This window comes from Malurus melanocephalus, unplaced genomic scaffold (genome assembly GCF_030028575.1).
Source record: "Malurus melanocephalus ecotype Western Australia unplaced genomic scaffold, MMel_1.1 scaffold_505, whole genome shotgun sequence".
NCBI classification, from domain to species: Eukaryota; Metazoa; Chordata; class Aves; order Passeriformes; family Maluridae; genus Malurus; species Malurus melanocephalus.
In genome coordinates this window covers 284,770-302,094 of record NW_026623737.1, presented here as the reverse complement: position 1 = coordinate 302,094, position 17,325 = coordinate 284,770, and the positions used below count along the sequence as shown (strand labels likewise).

Genomic DNA, 17,325 nt, shown 5'->3' with positions numbered 1-17,325 from the left:
GCCCCGTAGCGGTCGCTAAAAAAAACTGGTGAATTTTCGGTCAAAAATGGAAAACGATGCTGAGCTGATGTTGCAACGTCCCTCCTCTCCTCAGCCGGGACTATACGTCGCTGCCTCTTTTTATTTTCTATCTGGTTGAAACGAAGCGGGAACATAAACCCAGGATAAGTCGGTGCTCTTAAGTAAGCTCTCGGGGGCTGCTCGCGGTTCCGGCATCCCACMGCTTTCCCGGACGTCTCCCGGTGCTCCGCTCCTGCCGGCTTTGGGAGGGAGATAATGTTTAATTAGGCGATAATGTTTAATCTACAAATCATCTGGAGCTCGCGCCCTCTGTCAAGTGGAACGGGGAATACACAGGGCGGGCSAGGGGCGGTGCCGAGAGCCAAGGCTGCAAAACCGTACTCGCAGCGCCCGGCTAGCTCAGTCGGTAGAGCATGGGACTCTTAATCCCAGGGTCGTGGGTTCGAGCCCCACGTTGGGCGCATYTSYTTTTTCCTCTTTTTTTCTTCATTTTTATTAATTTCTTTTCACCCGCTCTCGCTCCGCACGATCCCGGCAGCCAACACSTCGCAGCCAACCCGTCGCTGCATGCCCCGAGCGGGGTGTCGGGGGGCGGGGAGCCCGCGGACTCCATGTCCCGGCATGCTCGAGCGGCGGCTGCGCGGCGGGGCCGGGCCGGGCAGCGCCGGGGCCCCGCGGGGAGCGGCCGGAGGAGGGACCGGCCCTTATAAATGGCGCCCAAGCAGGACCCCAAGCCCAAGTTCCAGGAGGGTGAGTGCCACCAGGGCCCGGGAGTGCGGGCAGGCAGGGATGGGTGGAGGGAGGGCAGGCCCGGGGTACCGGAGCCGCAGGAGTGGTGGAGCCGCGGCCGCGCCCGGCGCTGGGGGCTCGCCCCGGTGCTCGCAGCTCGGGGGGAWTTGGCTTTCACCGCTCCTCAACAGCCCCGACGAGGTGGGAATACGTGGGAAAGCTGAATTCCCGCAGTCTTTGTCTCTTCCCGTCCCTCCTCTTCCCTCCCAATAACACGCGGGCCCTTCCCACCCCGTTATTTCAAATATGCTTCATTTTCCTGCATGGACATTCATCGGCATTGAAACTGCTGAAATCTGTCAAGTCTGTCGCGATTTTCATTTCAATGCGTTTGAAAGGTGGTTATTATTTATTGTTCCATGGAAGGTAGCCTAGTGCAGGAGGATTCATGGAGGCARCAGTAAGATTCCAGCTGTGCTGGAATCCACATCTGCAACAAAGCACCGGGGTTTGGGTGAATAAGCAGGATTTGAGCATTTTAGGAGGCTTGTTCTGCGTATATTTTGCTGCATAGGTGATGGCTGTGATTGAGAGTAATATAAGTAAGATAAAAATAGCGATACGGTGTAAGATGGATGCCCCATCCCTGGAATGKCCAAGGCTGGACGGGGCTTGGAGCAGCYTGGGAYAGTGGAAGGTGTCCCTACCCCTGGCAGGGTGGAATGTGTGCCCTTTGGGATAAGGAACASTGTGGATCCTGGGGACAGGCCTTGTGTGAGGCAGCAGGAGCCTGCCAGGTTATCACAGAGACAAAGAGCCCTTTCTGCAGATCATTCATGTGTTTTTWAAAAATAAATATTCYTCAGTAACTGTGGGCATCTCTGCTRGYAAACATTGCACATCTGTGAAGCAGAGATGTGTTTTCCACCAGCTSTAGTGAGCACTGTGACAATGAGGGTGGTAATGTCCCCTCTGATTGTCAGTCCTGACCGTAGGGACGTTTTTAAATAAAATCACTGACTGTGTGATGTAGGGCACTTCGGAAGAGCCCTCCTGTGCCTTYTTCTTTCTTGATACACAGAAGCATTTTACATCAGCAGCTCATCTCCCCCAAAATGTGAGGCACTGCAGCTTCCAGAAAAAAATGTCTGACTTCAGATATCCTGTGTTAAGCACATTGAAATTCCCACAGTGTAACCACACAATGTGACTTGGCCCTTGAGGAGATAAAACCAGGCTGAAGGACAATCTCCTTCTGCTTAAACCCCCAAAGTGAGGAGAGTCTCTTGCTGCTGCCCAGCCCCTGCACTGCCCCATCCCCAGGATGGGTGGGGAAGCAGCAGTGGGGTCTGTCTTCCTGACTTCCCTGAAATGGGAATGCCAGGTCCTGCTCTTCCTGCAGGAAAAGGACACGGATGGCAGTGGCTTTCCTGTGTCAGAAGGTTATGGTGCAGAGGTRGGATCTCTTAGTAGAGTGAATTCCCTGCCTTGGATCAGTAACCCCACAGAGGGGTGGCTGGAGCTGCTTGTGGGTGAGCCCAGCATGGTCTGGGGGCTGCAGCTGGAGTKGAGGCTGGGGAGGAGTTCTCAGCCAGCCTTGCTGTGGGATTTGGGAATGTCTGTCAGCTCAGGGAGGGGCAGGAAWGTGGGGTTTGGTGCCAGGTGCTGCCAAGGTCGCTGGCACCACTGTTTGTGTGCAGCTGCTCCTGCCCAGAGATCCTCGGGGGGATCCTCAGGGATCTCTGCTCTGGGGTCTCAGTAATCCCAGCTCCGATCCCCTTTGAKGTCAGAGTGAATTTGCTCCTCCAAACAATACCTGCCTTGGAGTTGCATCCCAGTCTGCCCCTGGACTGGCTCTGTGCTATTCCTGGTGACCCAAGTTATGGAAATGGCCCTCTGCAGCTCTGAGCTGTCTCTCTGCACTTCCCTTGCAGGTGAGCGAGTGCTTTGTTTCCATGGACCTCTCCTTTATGAAGCCAAGGTAGGTGTGTGTGGCTGCAGGTGGCTCTCACTGTTAYGCTGGACAGCAAGGGAGTGTTTCACTTTGCCTGCTGTGCCTCTGGATGGGATCAAGGACTGAAACTAAAATTAGCAAAAACCTGTCTGAAATCAATTTTAAACCCTGSAGCTCTATTCCAGAACAATTTCAGGAAGCCCAGTAGCATTGTGCAGCTATTCTGGTGACTCCCAGAGGCTGCTGGAATAGCCCAGGACACTGGGACACCTTTGTGCCTGCAGGATTTGGTGTCTGAGCTTCACCTGGAGCTTCCTTGGGGGGAGGTGGCTCCGTGCAGCCCGTGGTCCTCAGCACCCCCAGCGCACAGAGAAGGCTGCATTGCAGTGCCAAAGGAAGTGGCATTCCCAGCTCTGTGGCTTTTTAACCACAGGAACCTGCACTGCAGATCTGTGTCCCTGCTGCCTCAGTGTTACTGCTGGCACAGCTCTGGGGTTCAGTGCTTCCACTCCCTGTGARAGGGACAAAAAGGGCTCTTGTGGCTGTGTGGGCCAGAAGGCTCRCAGAAATTCCTGGGGCACCTCAGGAAGGGATTTAAATCCTTTACGATTTAGTGTCAATAAATGTTAACACAGGAAGCCAGGAGAAATGCGTGACTTCTCTCTTCAGGAGAAAGAGTTATAATGCTCAAATAGCACCCAGAGCATTAAGGGGCTTTGGGCTGCTCCAAACCATTCCCATTTTGGTGTTCCTCCTCTGCTCTCTGCCATCTCTGGAACAGGAGGATGAGGTTGTTGGGAATGTGCGCTCAGGGTTGTTGTGCCAGTGCCTGCAGACARGAGGGTGATTGAGGTTTCTGGTTTTGTTGAAATAAACTTGTGTCACTCAAACAGCTCAGAGCTGGACAGCAGCTGTGCTGCTCCATCCTGTGTCCCTCTTTTTTTCCAGAGTGGAATGAATATTGCAGGATATGGCTGTGCCAGCTGGGTGCTGGAAGGGATTTCCCAGATGCCTGTTTATATTGAGTGGATCCTTCTGAGTTCCTGCACTGGCAGAATGAACTCGAAGTTTAATTTTAAAGGGTTTTATTTGTTTATTTAAAGGATTTAATTTTAAAAGGTGCTTTGTCAGTAGTAAGGAATAATAACCTTGGCTTTCTTCCTGCTCCTTTGATCTATTTTTCTCCTGTGGTTCTCAATCCAGCAGTTGTTTTGTTCCTGACCTCATCCTTGGTGTCCCACAGCAAGGTGGTCAGAGCAGCTCTTTGTGCTGGAGCAGTGTGAGGGCTTGTGGCAGACAGGAGCTGTTTGTGCCTCTSTGCAATCCAGAGTTGAAGGAGCTTCACTTCAGGGCCTTCAAACCTCCAGCAGGGAMAATATTTTGCTACMGAACTCTTTGAGTCATCGTTTGCTYCATGCTCAGCCCCTTTATTCYGCCAGACAAGTRGCRACAGGCACAGGCTGTGTGTGGCTGGGTTTAATGTGAGGCTGTCCAAACATATGGCAGAGGTTCCAACAGAAGAACCTTAGTCCTTGCTACAGGTCTACATGAGCCTGAGTTTAAATCCTATATGTGGCATTTTGCAGATGTTTCCTGGACTAGGCGGTTCCTCTCTGTTGGCATTTTTTTTAGTTGAAGAGGGTACATCACAGTGTGGTCTTGAGAAAATGTTGTATAGCCRAAGGTTCTGCCCTCTCAAACACTTAGAGGTGGCTCTGAATGCCAAKCAAATACCAATTATAACTTCTGTGAGTAGAAAAACTCCTTTAAAAGGGACTAAAATCTGGAGYCCCAGAGGGGCATCCTGTGTGTTTTACAGCAGCCCCATTCTGTCACTGCTCGGGGGGGAACAGTGGCAGCTGAATCTCAGCACCTCCAGAACACAACTTGAACTTCCTGCAGGAAGTGTTGAGTTGGTGGATTTAATTTGTACAGCCATGAAGTTCAGGGGTAGGGAAAGCTCTGCAARCTAAAGCAGCAAAGCTCCCTGAGATCTCCTGTTTTCTTTGGGACTGACTGACCTTTCTTCTCTGTTGCAGTGTGTAAAGGTTGCCATAAAGGACAAGCAAGTGAAATACTTCATCCATTACAGTGGTTGGAATAAAAAGTAAGTTCTGCATGCAATGAGAGCAGGATTTCTGTTTCCTTCCTAGGGAGATGCTTTGTTTGAGTGTGATGGGTGCAGCAGCACTGCCGTGGCCCTGCTGTTGGCAGATGCTCTGGGGTGGACCAAAATGCTTTTAGACCTAAGCTGATGATTTATGTAACACAAAGAGAGCATTGCCAAACTGGCCATTTCCTGCAGAGCTGTCAGGAGGCTGATGGGAGTGCTCTAGAACACTCTGATTGTTCAGGGTGGGAAGCACTGGAATTCCTCCCTGGCAGAAAACTCTGCTGTGAAAACTTCCTTGGTAGGAAAGGCAGCTGCTGTTGAGCTGGGSCAAGCCCACTGCAATCCCCTGTCCCTGCCTTTTGCCCCAGGTGTGGCAGGACATTTTGGAGCACAGCTTGCTGAGGGGTGCATTCAGGTTGKTTGGGGTAGCGGCATGTGTAGCCTGTGTTTTAGCTCCAGCTTCTCAGGGTAAACTTGCAGATACTTTTCCCTCTTGCAAAACTGGCAGGATTCTGGGTGAGAGATGGCTGAGGATTACAGGCACCTCTGTGAGATAAATGTTGAGCCTATAAAGGTGAAAACTTCCATCAGGTTGTTCTACTGACGTACTTTTTACCCTTTTTTTTTTTGTTTTCCGTCACTCAGTTTGAATGTAGGAAAAGTGGAGGTTTTTTMTAAGATTCAAAACTTCAGCTCTTCAGACCCAGAAGTCTCAGAGCAGTTTCCTGTTTGGGTTGGTTTCATTTCAATGCTGATGACTCTTAGTCACAAMTGCCTTAATCTCTGTGATGTGACTAAAAGCTGAACCTCATGCTTTAGATGTGACTTTTAATTGCATCCGCCCCCCCTGCTACTGCCAGAGGGGCAGGGGATGTTGCAGTGTAAACACAACACTTACAGCAGCATAATCAGTTGGTATGATGGCTTCTTTTAATGAGGCAGCAGAAATTTGGCCCTTCCTTCCCTTGTTTATGCTGTGAAGGGGGCCAGAAGTGGTGTCCTGATCCCGCTTTTCTTGCTTGTGCTGTTTGAGTTTGGTTTTTTTTGTTTTTTTTTTTTGCCTTCAAGCTTCCAATTAACAACATTAAAAGTGGCGTTGCTGCAAGAGCCAGGGCAGCACAGCCTTCATTTGGCCTTCTGCAGCTGGACTTCTGTAATGTCCGGACTGCCCAAGGACTCTGCCAGTGTCAATAGCCAGGGTACCAAAAAGCTGTGTCACCATGGGGYATRAATGTGTCACCATGGGGTATAAATGTGTCACCTGGTTACACAGCACTTCTGGAAGGTCTCTTGCAGCTGGACATGCAGGAAGGGGATAAGTGGCTTAAACTGCTGAGCCAAGCACTGCCCAGACCCCAGAATCTTTGGGTACAGTGGAGATGTTTCTCTGTAATTTTTGGATGCTGCCCTTGCCTTTTCTCTACCCTCTGAGGAYCTGGTGCTCCTGTAGCAGTATTGGTTTGGCCATGTGATGCTCCAAGACTGGCAGCTCCTGAAAAATGGCACAGAACTCTTTATAAAGAGCTTTAACTGATGTACTTTAGAATACCTTGGCCACTTTTAATGTGTTTTATTTGAGATAAGTTGTCAGATGGCTCAGATGAGCCACTGTTGAAGTGGAATTCCTGCTGGTAATGGCAATTTCCCCAACATCTGTTCTCTTAAATCGTTCACTTCAGATTCTTCAAATATTCATGCCATCTTGGTTTCCTTCACAGACAGAAATCAGAGCTCTTCTCCTTACAGTAAGATCCTATTGCTGAATTTGTTAACCTATAAAATGTTGGAGTAGATAAAGGAAACTTTCTCAGCCATCTATTATGGCTACAGATATCCCATAATTTTGTAAGCATAGAATATTATTTTCCTGTGATTCTCCTTTTAAATTTAAGATAGTGTTCTCCCATCCTTCAAATTTGGGAAACTGGAAATGACAGGGGGTTACACTTYCCTAGAGAAACCATTCCAGCTGCAGTCAGTGGGGAATGTTTGGTAACTTGGACCTTTAGCTGTGCCAGTCCATGACTTAACTCAAAGCAGAGTTTAGTCCTGAATTCTGGGAAGCTTTTAATTGACTGTTGTGTGTAGAAGGCAATCATGGGATGGTTTTGAGTGATGATTTCTCTCKGGGTTTTTTCCAGCTGGGATGAATGGGTTCCAGAAAGCAGAGTGCTCAAATACGTGGACACCAACCTGCAGAAACAAAAAGAACTCCAGAAGGCCAACCAGTGAGTAGGGTGTGGGGAGTCCTTGGCAGGGAATATCTATTTAATAGAGCATGAGTCCAAAACTGGTTATCAAGGGAAGCTACTGAGTTTTAAACCAAAATCAAAGAAGCTTCTTTTTCCACCAAATTGTATTTCTGAATATGCTCTGTTTAAAGGGAACAATATGCAGAGGGGAAGATGAGAGGAGCTGCTCCGGGCAAGAAGACTTCTGGTCTGCAGCAGAAGAATGTTGAAGTGTAAGGTGCTTTTTATTTAAAAATAAAAAACCAGAACAAGACAACCCACCCCCAAACCCTGCCCAAAATACCTCCCAAACTTTTGCTTGTCAGTGTTACTATTGATCTTCAGTATTTTTCTTAGAATGGCTCTGCAGCTCAACTCCATTTCTTGTGGCACAGCTCGTGCAAAAGCTGTCTCACTTTGTTAAAGTGTTTTATTAAAAATGCCTTTTAGATGATGCAGAGTTAATGTTGAATTAAGGTKCTGAGTGGACACACTCTGTTTTTCTTACTTTATTCCGTTAAAGTTGGTGTCCTGACACTCAAAAAGTGGTCATTCCTCATGAGTCCTATGTACCTCAGTAAAATCAGTTTCTTTATAGATTTTCCCAGCTCTTCCAAGCACTTTGGAATTAAATCCTTACAGTGCTTTGCCTTCTTACGGTACAGGTGTCAAAACTACATTTCAAAAGTCTTTCTTTGGCTGGTGTTGCCAAAACTAAACCAATAAATACCAAATTAAAAATGGGTTTGCATCCTAAGAGACCCGAAGCAAGTTCAGACATCTATCAGAAAAATTAATTTGAGCTGTGACTGTCAGATTTCCTCCACTCCATCCTTTCAGTTTTTCAGGGCAGACAGTAGATTTTGTGGTAGATTTTCAGACAGTCCTGCTMTGCTCATTTGTCATCACCTCTCTTTCTGGGCAATGTTTCACTTAATGATGAGGATGGCGATTATTAATGGGGCGTTTTGAATTCCTGACTTCATTTATGGTTCTGGTCCTCATAAGGAAGCTGCTGAAATGCCATCAGTCCTTAAGAAGTGGATTTGGCAGCAGCCGCAGGTTTCGTGTSTCATTCAGGGAAGGTTTGTTATGAAACATGAATCATTGCTTTGAGGAGTGCAGCACAAGTGGGGACAGGGAATTGGGGTTTGCTCTGGATCCTGGAGCAGTTTCACTTTGGGATTAGCCAAAGCCTGGCCAACACTGTGGCTAGCTCCTGGTGTGGGGAAGGGGATCCCGGAGGGTCTGTGGGATCCCGGAGGGTCTGTGGGATCCCAGAGGTTCTGCGGGATTCCAGAGGGTCTGTGGGATCCTGGTCTGGGGAAGGGGATCCCGGAGGGTCTGTGGGATCCTGGAGGGTCTGCTGGCTCCTGGTCTGGGGAAGGGGATTCTGGAGGGTCTGCTGTTCCTGATCTGGGGAAGGATCCCAGAGGGTCTGTGGGATCCCAGAGGGTCTGTGGGATCCTGGTCTGGGAAAGGGGATCACAGAGGGTCTGTGGGATCCCGGAGGGTCTGTGGGATCCTGGTCTGGGGAAGGGGATCCCAGAGGGTCTGTGTGATCCCAGAGGGTCTGTGGGATCCTGGTGCTGGCTGGATTCTCCCCTGTGCTCAGGTGCTCCAGGTCAGATGAGTTCTGCCAGCCCAGGCCCAGCCTCCCACAGGGATCAGGCACTTGCCTGTCCTCATGTGGGGTCAGACAAAGCCCAGCCCAAATCTGTGTAGACAGCTGATAACGAGAGTCATTAAAATCTAATTGAGACAGGTCTAAATGGTGACCATTASTCATTGTGCTGTTGCACCATAGTGTCTGTGTGAGCAGAGGGAGGGGAGCCCTGGCGATGGCGATGGCGATGGCGGGGGTGGGTTTGCCGGGCCCTGCTGCCTCAGCTGTGCGTGTGTGGGCTCTGCACCCCAGAGAGCAGAGCATGAGCTCGGCAGGGGCCACTGCTGCCTCTTGGAGCCACCAGGGGTGAGAGCAGGGCGGTTCCTCGGGCTCTGTAGCTGGGAATGATAACCTGAGTTATCAGAGTCAGAGCTGGCTTCTCCTCCCCACASCGGGCTGTGTCCGGGGAGCCCCAGGAGCAGAGAGGCCTCTGGTGTGACCCTGAGGGTGCCATTAACCCACCCCACAGGCCGGAGCTCACACAGGCCCAGGCCGCCTCTGCACCGCCGGGGCCTCGCTTTGTGTGCTGGCTCCACAGGGCAGGGCAGATGTAAGGGAATCTCTGAATGTTGTTTTGTGCTGTTGGAAAAGCTAATTCCTCGAGCTGGGAACAGGAAGAGGGAAGGCAGCAGCCTGGCTTGGGTGTTGGGGGGGGGTAACTTAGAGCAGGTCCCACGTGCTTGTAGCTCTGATCTTGCTCCTCATCTCTGGCCAGTGCCACATTCAGCACATCTCTCTGAGCTACACCTGGGCTGTTCTCAGCGATTTCTTCCCTACTTGGAGGCTGTGGGGGAGGAAATGCTCTGACTTGCACCGGCAATGTTGCAAGGTTGTGATCTATTACTGACCGATGCCTCTTATATCTGCTAACAGCTAAAGGCAAGAGGGCTTCTGGAAAATCCCAAAATACATTTCCAAAATCAAATTTCTGGATTGTTCCCTTGTGCATCTGAGCTCATTGCAGATACATAAAGTACTGTTGGTGGGGAAGGGGAGAAACAGTTCACACAGCTGTTCCAAAAGGGTGACATTCAGTCTCTGTGGGCCTCGGAATTTACATTTTGTAAATGTAATCCAGCATTCCTGGACGATCTGAGGGACAGATAATTGATATTCTAAAATGTGTTCTTCACATAATGTAAATGTAAATGTCCAGCATTCCTGGAGGATCTGAGGGACAGATAATTGATATTCTAAAATGTGTTCTTCACATAACCAATCAATAATGGCAATAATATAAGCACAGCTTATCCTGCAGGAATGTTCAATAGGGATACACTGCCAGGTAAATGTGTGACTCCTGGGCCCATGGCTGCCCTGAGCTCTGACATCTCTCCCRCTCCCTGCAGGTTTTTCCGGCGGGATGGAGCCCACACCGTGTGCTGCCTGGAGACCCCAGCCATCTCCACGCGGTGAGTGAGGCCTGGGTTGTCACACCACCCTCGGATCCCACCCTCTTTCCCAGCTTTCTGCACAGACCCTGGCAGCCCTCAGCTGTTCTGGGGCAATTTGGCAGCAGGGCCTCGGTTGGGGTTATTTACAGCCATTTTGCAGTTCCTCTGCCCTGCACCGTTTTGGTTGGACTGGGTACAGTGGGAAGGCACTCCCTGTGTTCAGCTGACTCCAGACTTTWGGCACTGGATCTTTCTAGAAGGTTCCAGTGGTTTGCCTACTCCCTGCAGCATGGAGTTCATGGAAACAGTAACAAAGAGTTTTCTGGAGCCTTGGGAGCAGTGCTGGTGGGGAGAAGGATAGTTTGGGACGTGGTCCTGGTTGTGCTGTATTTTGAGTCTGTTCAGAATAACTCTGTAAACTGCAGCAGCTGGGTCCAAAAGCTTTGAAGCAATCTGTAATCAAATAGAAATATGCATGGAATGCAGGTTTGGATTTAAAATAATTACTTATCTTCTGATAACTGGAAGCTGTAACAGAGAAAATGTGTCATTAAAGCAGGTTTTGTGGCTGCCTATGCAACACCTTCTGGCTTTGTTAAATGTAGCTCTGCTCAATTCCAACTTCTAAGAGTTTATTCTATATTTCATGGGCCTGAAAATCAGGAAACAGAGTTAATGGGTGCTTGAAAAATAGGAAGGGTAAGTAATGTTCTGGTGGGAAGATATGGCACTGAATAACAAATTAGGGAATAACATCTGGTTTTRAATTAACTCTGCTTCTATTTTAAGTGTTAATGTGGTTTTTATCTTGTGAATTAATCCTGGGAAGGACTCCCTGTCCCTCCCTGTTGACTTTGGGTTTGGAAGAAAAGCCTTTCTCTTCAACGCACCAGTCCATTATTTGTGACTTGGGAATTGTCCTGCCCACAGTTTCAGTTCAGATTCTTTGACTTTAAGCAACCCCTCTACTCTTCCTATCTCCAGCCCTTCCTCGGAACTCTGCCTATTTCCTGGTCTTGATAAACCCAGTTCAGAGCCTGACAACAAGGGTCACTTGAGAGAGTGCTGAATTTCTAAGGAATCTGTGTTGGTCTGGTAGAGATTGATCCACCCAACGCACAATATTTGAACAGTCGATCAAGGCTGATGTTGGCAAACTGAGAACRAGTGGTGGTACTCCTGCTAAAACTTCTTGAAAATGGGTAGTAAATAGATGAAGCGTTACTGAAACTTCCTTGTGCTGCTGCAGGAGTAAAACTGGATTTTTTTTCACTCTTTTGCTGGAAGTTAATTCAGTTAATGAGATTTTTCTGGAAATTTCCAGCACTTCTGTTTCCTTGTGCCATATTGTGCCTGAAATAAAACAGCTGCAGATCTCATGTAGTTCTCCAAGAGCACTTGGGAAGGACAAAACATCCCAAAAATGTTTTGAATTCTAACCTGTTCCATGAAGAATCTTGTGGTACCATAGCTCTGAAGCCAAGTCATAGCTTGTATTTCTTCTGGGTGTTCTTAGCTAAACACTGCCCTGGCCCCTGAGGATCTGCTCCCTGTGCTYAATGCTTGAAATAGTTTCTGGCTTTCTGCTGTGGCTTCCTTAAGTACCACTCTCTTGATACGTGCAATAATTTGTGTTCTTCTTGCAGGAAAACAAAAAAGAACAAGCAGAAAAGTAAGTCTGTCTTATTTTGCATCTGAGTGCATCTCTTTAGTGAAGAATTCGTGGCTGAAATAAGACCTTCATTCTGCCCCAATAATTCACTGCCCCCTTGTGCTGTCCCTTCTGGGCTCCTGGAGCTCTTCCTGCTCAGGAGGGGAATGGTCACATTTTTCTGGGTGGTACAATGTCTACTTGTTTCAGTCTGTCAGGATTTTGTGCTCTTGCGATTAAAAAGCAAAGTTGACCTGCTGAAATGATTTCCTAAGTCAAACTTAGGTTTTCTCACTGAGATGGAGATGTGGCACAGCTGCAAAGCTGAGCTGCTGGGTCCAAAAATTCTCCYCAAAAATCTGACAGACTGGTTTGGTTCTAGTGCAGAAACCTCTCTCAGGTAAGTGTCAGTGCAGCAGTTTAAACTGGCACAAATGGGGGACTCCCAGARCACAAGTAATATTTAAAACAAACCAAAAAACCCTGAACCGACAGGTGCAAAGGTGACCTGAGAAAAATTTGAGCCTTACTTTGAAGTCCTGCTCCTAAATGTTCACTGCTGTTTTTTCCTGCTRTCTGTGCTGTGCACAGCTCCAGGCATTGGAGAGGGGAGCAGCACCAGTGAGACTCCCCAGCCTCCCAGGAAGAAGAGGGCCCGGGTGGATCCAACAGTTGAAAGTGTGAGTATTTTCCATTCCCTCCTAGGGATTTCTGGTGGAAAACAGAAGGGTGCTGTGTTCCCAGTTAGTGTCTGAGAGTAATTAGTCTGGCTTGGCTTTTCTYAGGAAGAAACGTTTATGAACAGAGTTGAAGTAAAGGTGAAGATTCCCGAAGAGCTGAAGCCGTGGCTGGTGGATGACTGGGACTTGATCACCAGGCAGAAACAGGTACCCATGGAAATCCTGCCCAGCTCTGGGCTCAGCTGTGTKTWCTGCTGTGGAGCTGTCACACAGGGYCTGACTTTGAGATTTAGCAGTTCAGCAGCAGGTTGCTGTTGAGSAGCACAAGTGTGAAGTGGACACRTGGGTATAGACAGAGAATCCTGGRATRGTTTTGGTGGGAAGGGACCTTAAAGCTCATCCAGTTCCATGGGCAGGGACACCTTCCACTACCCCAGCTTGGCTGGGGATTTTAAATACCCAACTAAAACAGGTAGGGACGTTCCTTTCATGATCTGTATCATCTTAATCTGCTGATTTCATCCTAAAAGTGTCCTGGTGAGCATTGGTTTCAATTCGGCTCCCAGGTATAAATTCTGCAAAAATGAAACAAACTTGTATTTTTTCTGTTTTACTTTTGTAGCTCTTCTACCTCCCTGCCAAGAAGAAYGTGGACTCCATTTTAGAGGATTATGCAAACTACAAAAAATCCCGAGGGAATACTGACAACAAGTGAGTAGTGGTCACTGACAGCCTTTAACACTTCCTTAACTGTTGTAGGACTTGGATTCCATGGAAAATGGAATAAGGCTGTGAAACCTRTCCCAGCCCCATGTCCACTGTCCTTTTCTGAGCCCAAGGTGCTGGAGGTGTYGAAATCCTGAGGGAGTAATTCCAGACTGCAGTTCTGCTTTCTGGATATGATTTCTGCTTCCCAACTTTTCCTAAGTCTTTTCCTGAAGGAAGCTGATAAAAGCTTCCCAGAAAAGTTATGTGGGGTGAGCTCAGTGCCCCTGGGCTCCCTCACAGGCCCAGGACCGGGGGCCAGGGAGGTGCAKGAGGACTTGTAAATACTCAGATGGGCAAAGCTAATTATTGTTTGTAATTACCCCAGCAAACAGCCCTGAGCAAAACAAGGTGTGTTTACTCTGCAGCAAATTTTCCTGTTTGAAAGGGAGAACAGAAAGGGGAAGTAATTTTCTTCCATTCAAGGGAAGCAGATCATTGACTTGTCAGGCTGTTTTAACCTCTTTTGATGTAATTGTCCTGATGCCTGTTCTGAATTTGTTGGCAGGGTGGGGTGAGCGTTGTGCTCCTGTGTCACTGCCAGTTCCTGTGCAGGCAGGGTGAGGTTGGAGGCCTGCAGGAATCTGGCAGTGGAGGCCCAGGAGGAAGGGAGCCTCGAATATTGAGGGGCTGTCCCTCTCTTCAGTGCAATTATTTTAATATTGTSCTTTGAACCTACTGTGGGCTGGGATGAGCTTTGGTGACAACAGAAAAGCTGCTGAATGTCCCCAGTGCTGCCTGTGGCTTCAGAAGGGCCACTCCCAGGATCCCTCTCTTGGAGAGGATGACTGAAAACTGCTGCTCTTGGTTTGCCTAAATCCTGGCTCAGTTTTGGAGAAGCCCATTTTCCAGGAGGTCTGGAATTGCATCCCTCCCTGTGGGTTTTAAGGTCCCCAGACAAATTTGCAAGATCTGAATGCCTGTGAAAGGCCCTCACAGTTTTGGTGGTGTCCCCACGTCGAGCTCTGTCCATGCAGCCCTTGGAGCAGGCCTTGCAGAGTCTCTCTGTCCCCAGGGAATATGCTGTCAACGAGGTGGTGGCTGGCATTAAGGAGTATTTCAATGTCATGCTGGGCACTCAGCTGCTGTACAAGTTTGAGAGGCCCCAGTACGCCGAGATCCTGGCGGATCACCCGGACGCACCCATGTCCCAGGTCTACGGTGCCCCACACCTGCTGAGGCTCTTYGGTGAGTGCCATCTGTGAGGGAGGAAGAGCAGTGGGAAGGATTTGAATGCTTCTTTCCCTCCCATAAGTCTGTGGAAGGCAGTTCTGAAGTGTGGGGTTGTTCTCTCCTTATCCATGTATCCAGAAGGCTCTGAACCATTGTGGGGTTTGGGATGGAGGTGGATTTTTAAGTCTGGTTGGTTTAGATGAGCTTGTATATATTGGAGTAGATTCCTGAGCTGCTTTTCTGTCCTGCTGTGAAGTTTTGGACTGAAACAAGCACTTGAAGCAGTGTTTGTGACAAGTGTCCTTCCTTTGGAGCAGTGCGGATCGGAGCCATGCTGGCCTACACACCTCTGGATGAGAAGAGTCTGGCTTTGCTCTTAAACTACTTGCATGACTTCTTAAAGTGAGTACTTCTAAGGTCTACCAGTGAGAAAGATAAAGTTCAGTGAGCTCAGGCTGCTGTGAGGCTGCCCCTTTTTAGTGAATTGTTGTATAATTGAGGCCTATGTGGGGGATCTTCCCCAACAATTACAGTGAAGCCTCTCAGACACCACTTCTCTGTTCTGTTAGTCTGCACCTCTACCCTGTCCCATCTGTTCCTTGTTGCAAAATAAATGCTTTAACATTTATTTATAGCTGCTAAAAAAAGCAGATGATAATTCCAGCAAGCTATTAAATTACACAACAGTTACTCAACAACAATTGAGCAAACGTTTAAAAACTGATGAACTTTAGGAATGTTACTTCTGGAACAGACTGTCGCTGGGGCTTTAGTGTGCTGTGGTACCCTGTAACCATGCCATGGGTTGTTGAGGAGGAAAACATCCTCTAATAATAAAACACTTCAGTGTGAAATGAGGTGAGCATTAAGTCCCTTCCAACCCAAACCATTCCATGATTCTATGATTAAGAGCTATTGTAAGTTGAAAGAAAACCCTCTATAAATCCAGGATGGCTCTGCAGCAGGGCTTGACAGGGATCAGTCAGGGAAGAGCTGCCTTGGGATAGCCCTGGTCTTTTGGGGCAGTCTGAGGGAAATGCAGCTGCTGAAGAGCTCTGGCTGTGCAGTGAACCCAGTGAGCAGAAATCCTGAATCCATTCCATGAGAATTAATGGCACATAACCCTTAGCTTTGGCCATTCCTTGTCTTGCCATCCTTCACTCAGCCCTTGAGGTCCCTGTTTCACAGACAGAGCTTCCTGGTGTCCTGTTCCCTGTCCCTACTCCTTTGAGTAGATCAGTAGCAAATGTATTCTTGGTGCAGCAGCTGCCCAAACCTCACATGTCAACAACTTCATGCTGTTAATCCTGAGCTCACCTGGAGCCAGAGATGATTGACAGCTTATTTGGGATGGATGTTTTGGCTGAGCTGTCAGGTGTGGAAGTGTTTGGTAGAGATGATGTGAGCAGCTGTGTGTGGGACTGGTGCTCCTCAAACCCTATGCCTGGGCGAACACCTCCTCGTCCTCAGATTCACTGAATGGCAGAGAAATTGGGCAAGAAGTAATGGAACGTTTTCGTTGTTTTCGTAGGTATTTAGCAAAGAATTCCTCTGCATTGTTCAGTGCCAGTGACTATGAGGTGGCCCCTCCGGAGTACCACCGGAAAGCGGTGTAATCCCACTTTTCCATGGAGCAAGGGTTGGATCCTGCACCGCTGTCCACTTCTGCATCATGTCCTTCACCTCCCCATCACACAGCTCCTGCACAGCTCCTGTAAACATAAAGTGAATAAAGTTGTGTGTGTGAAATGGAACTGCCATGTAAGTTGGGAAGATTTCTTGTTCTCCAATGGAATTTCTTGTTCCGAAGTGGAAGCTCAGAGCTCCCGGGAGCTCTGTGGTGTTTCTGGCTTGGTGTTTGCATCGCTGGGATGTAAAGGAATGTGTTCTGCTCTGTCATTGTCTGAACTCAGTGCTTGTAGAGCTGCTCTCCCCGGAGGCTTGGCCTCGCTAACCCGCTTTATTCCATAGTAGTGGCAGACCCACAAGGGCTGTGTCACCTGTGTTGGTGCTATTGACTGTCTCACTCGCCCCAGTGACTTTTTGGTGTTGGAAATTCAATGTTTGTTTCATAAATGTCTGTTTTTCTTGGGGTAGTTGAAGGACTGTGACTTTTTTTATATTCTAACATTAGGAAACTGCATTCTCATCTCGTAGTGTTTGGAAATGTTGGTCTTTCACAGAGCTGTTTTACAGATCTGCAAATAAACTTTTTTAATTTCAAATGTGGTTTCTAATGTTTGTGTTTGCATCAGTCACTGCCGTGTGAGTGTCCTGGCCAGGCTGATCCAAGGAATGAGGGGTTTGGATCTCTTGGAGGCATTGCATGACTTGGCTGGGCTCTGAGTAGCTGCTCTTTGCAGGCAAAATAGCAGGTTTTAATCACAGATGTTACTGCAGGAAACCACAGAATTGAGGGATCTGGGACCCATCCTGCCTCGGGGCTGGTCTGGTGCAGCTGAGGTGAGATTGAGCCTTTCCTGTGGGGGCTGAGGGGCAGGAGGATCCCATGCATGTCCCCACCATGACCTGAGCCCTCCCAGCAGTTGCTGGGGGTGAGGATGGGCGGGGGGAAGGTGTGAGCACATTGCCTGGACAGGAATCCAGCAGGATCCTGTCCCACCCACCCTGCCCTGGTGCCCTCCTGTCCTGAGCACAACCCCCAGAGGGTGCTGGGGTTGGGATGGCCCAGTTGGATAAGGAGCTGTTTTGAAAGAGCAGCAGGATCTGCTGTTACATGGAAAAAGAACAATATTGAGCAATGGGGTGAAGGGAAGTTGCCATGGAAACTGAGGCAGGGCTGGGAGCAGCTGTGGCACTTCTGAGACCGGTTCCTCCTCAGAATTCTGTTCAGGGCAGGCAGGGAGTAGGGAAGGGGGACTGTGGGTTTCCTCCTCCGCTCCAGGCTGGGCTGGAGCCATGTGGGAAGGTGGGTGCTCCTCTGGCTC

General features: G+C 48.7%; 1 protein-coding gene and 1 non-coding gene across 3 annotated transcripts; both read left to right on the top strand.

The window, feature by feature from the left end:
- The first annotated feature begins 409 nt into the window (after positions 1-409).
- On the top strand, positions 410-482 carry TRNAK-CUU (transfer RNA lysine (anticodon CUU)). The gene has a single exon. It is a non-coding gene; the product is annotated as a tRNA-Lys (tRNA).
- Positions 483-665: 183 nt separating this feature from the next.
- On the top strand, positions 666-16,526 carry MORF4L1 (mortality factor 4 like 1). Of its 2 annotated transcripts, XM_057381329.1 has the most exons (14): positions 666-771; positions 2,685-2,731; positions 4,744-4,811; positions 6,497-6,562; positions 6,959-7,045; positions 7,201-7,281; positions 10,064-10,126; positions 11,755-11,780; positions 12,351-12,439; positions 12,545-12,646; positions 13,062-13,150; positions 14,220-14,392; positions 14,695-14,779; positions 15,909-16,526. In XM_057381329.1, exons 1-14 carry the CDS (start codon positions 732-734, stop codon positions 15,991-15,993), a joined length of 1,101 nt encoding a protein of 366 aa, XP_057237312.1. In that variant the 5' UTR covers positions 666-731; the 3' UTR covers positions 15,994-16,526. The 2 variants fall into 2 exon arrangements, with proteins under 2 accessions (XP_057237312.1, XP_057237311.1); XM_057381328.1 differs by lacking the exon at positions 6,497-6,562.
- Positions 16,527-17,325: the final 799 nt, after the last annotated feature.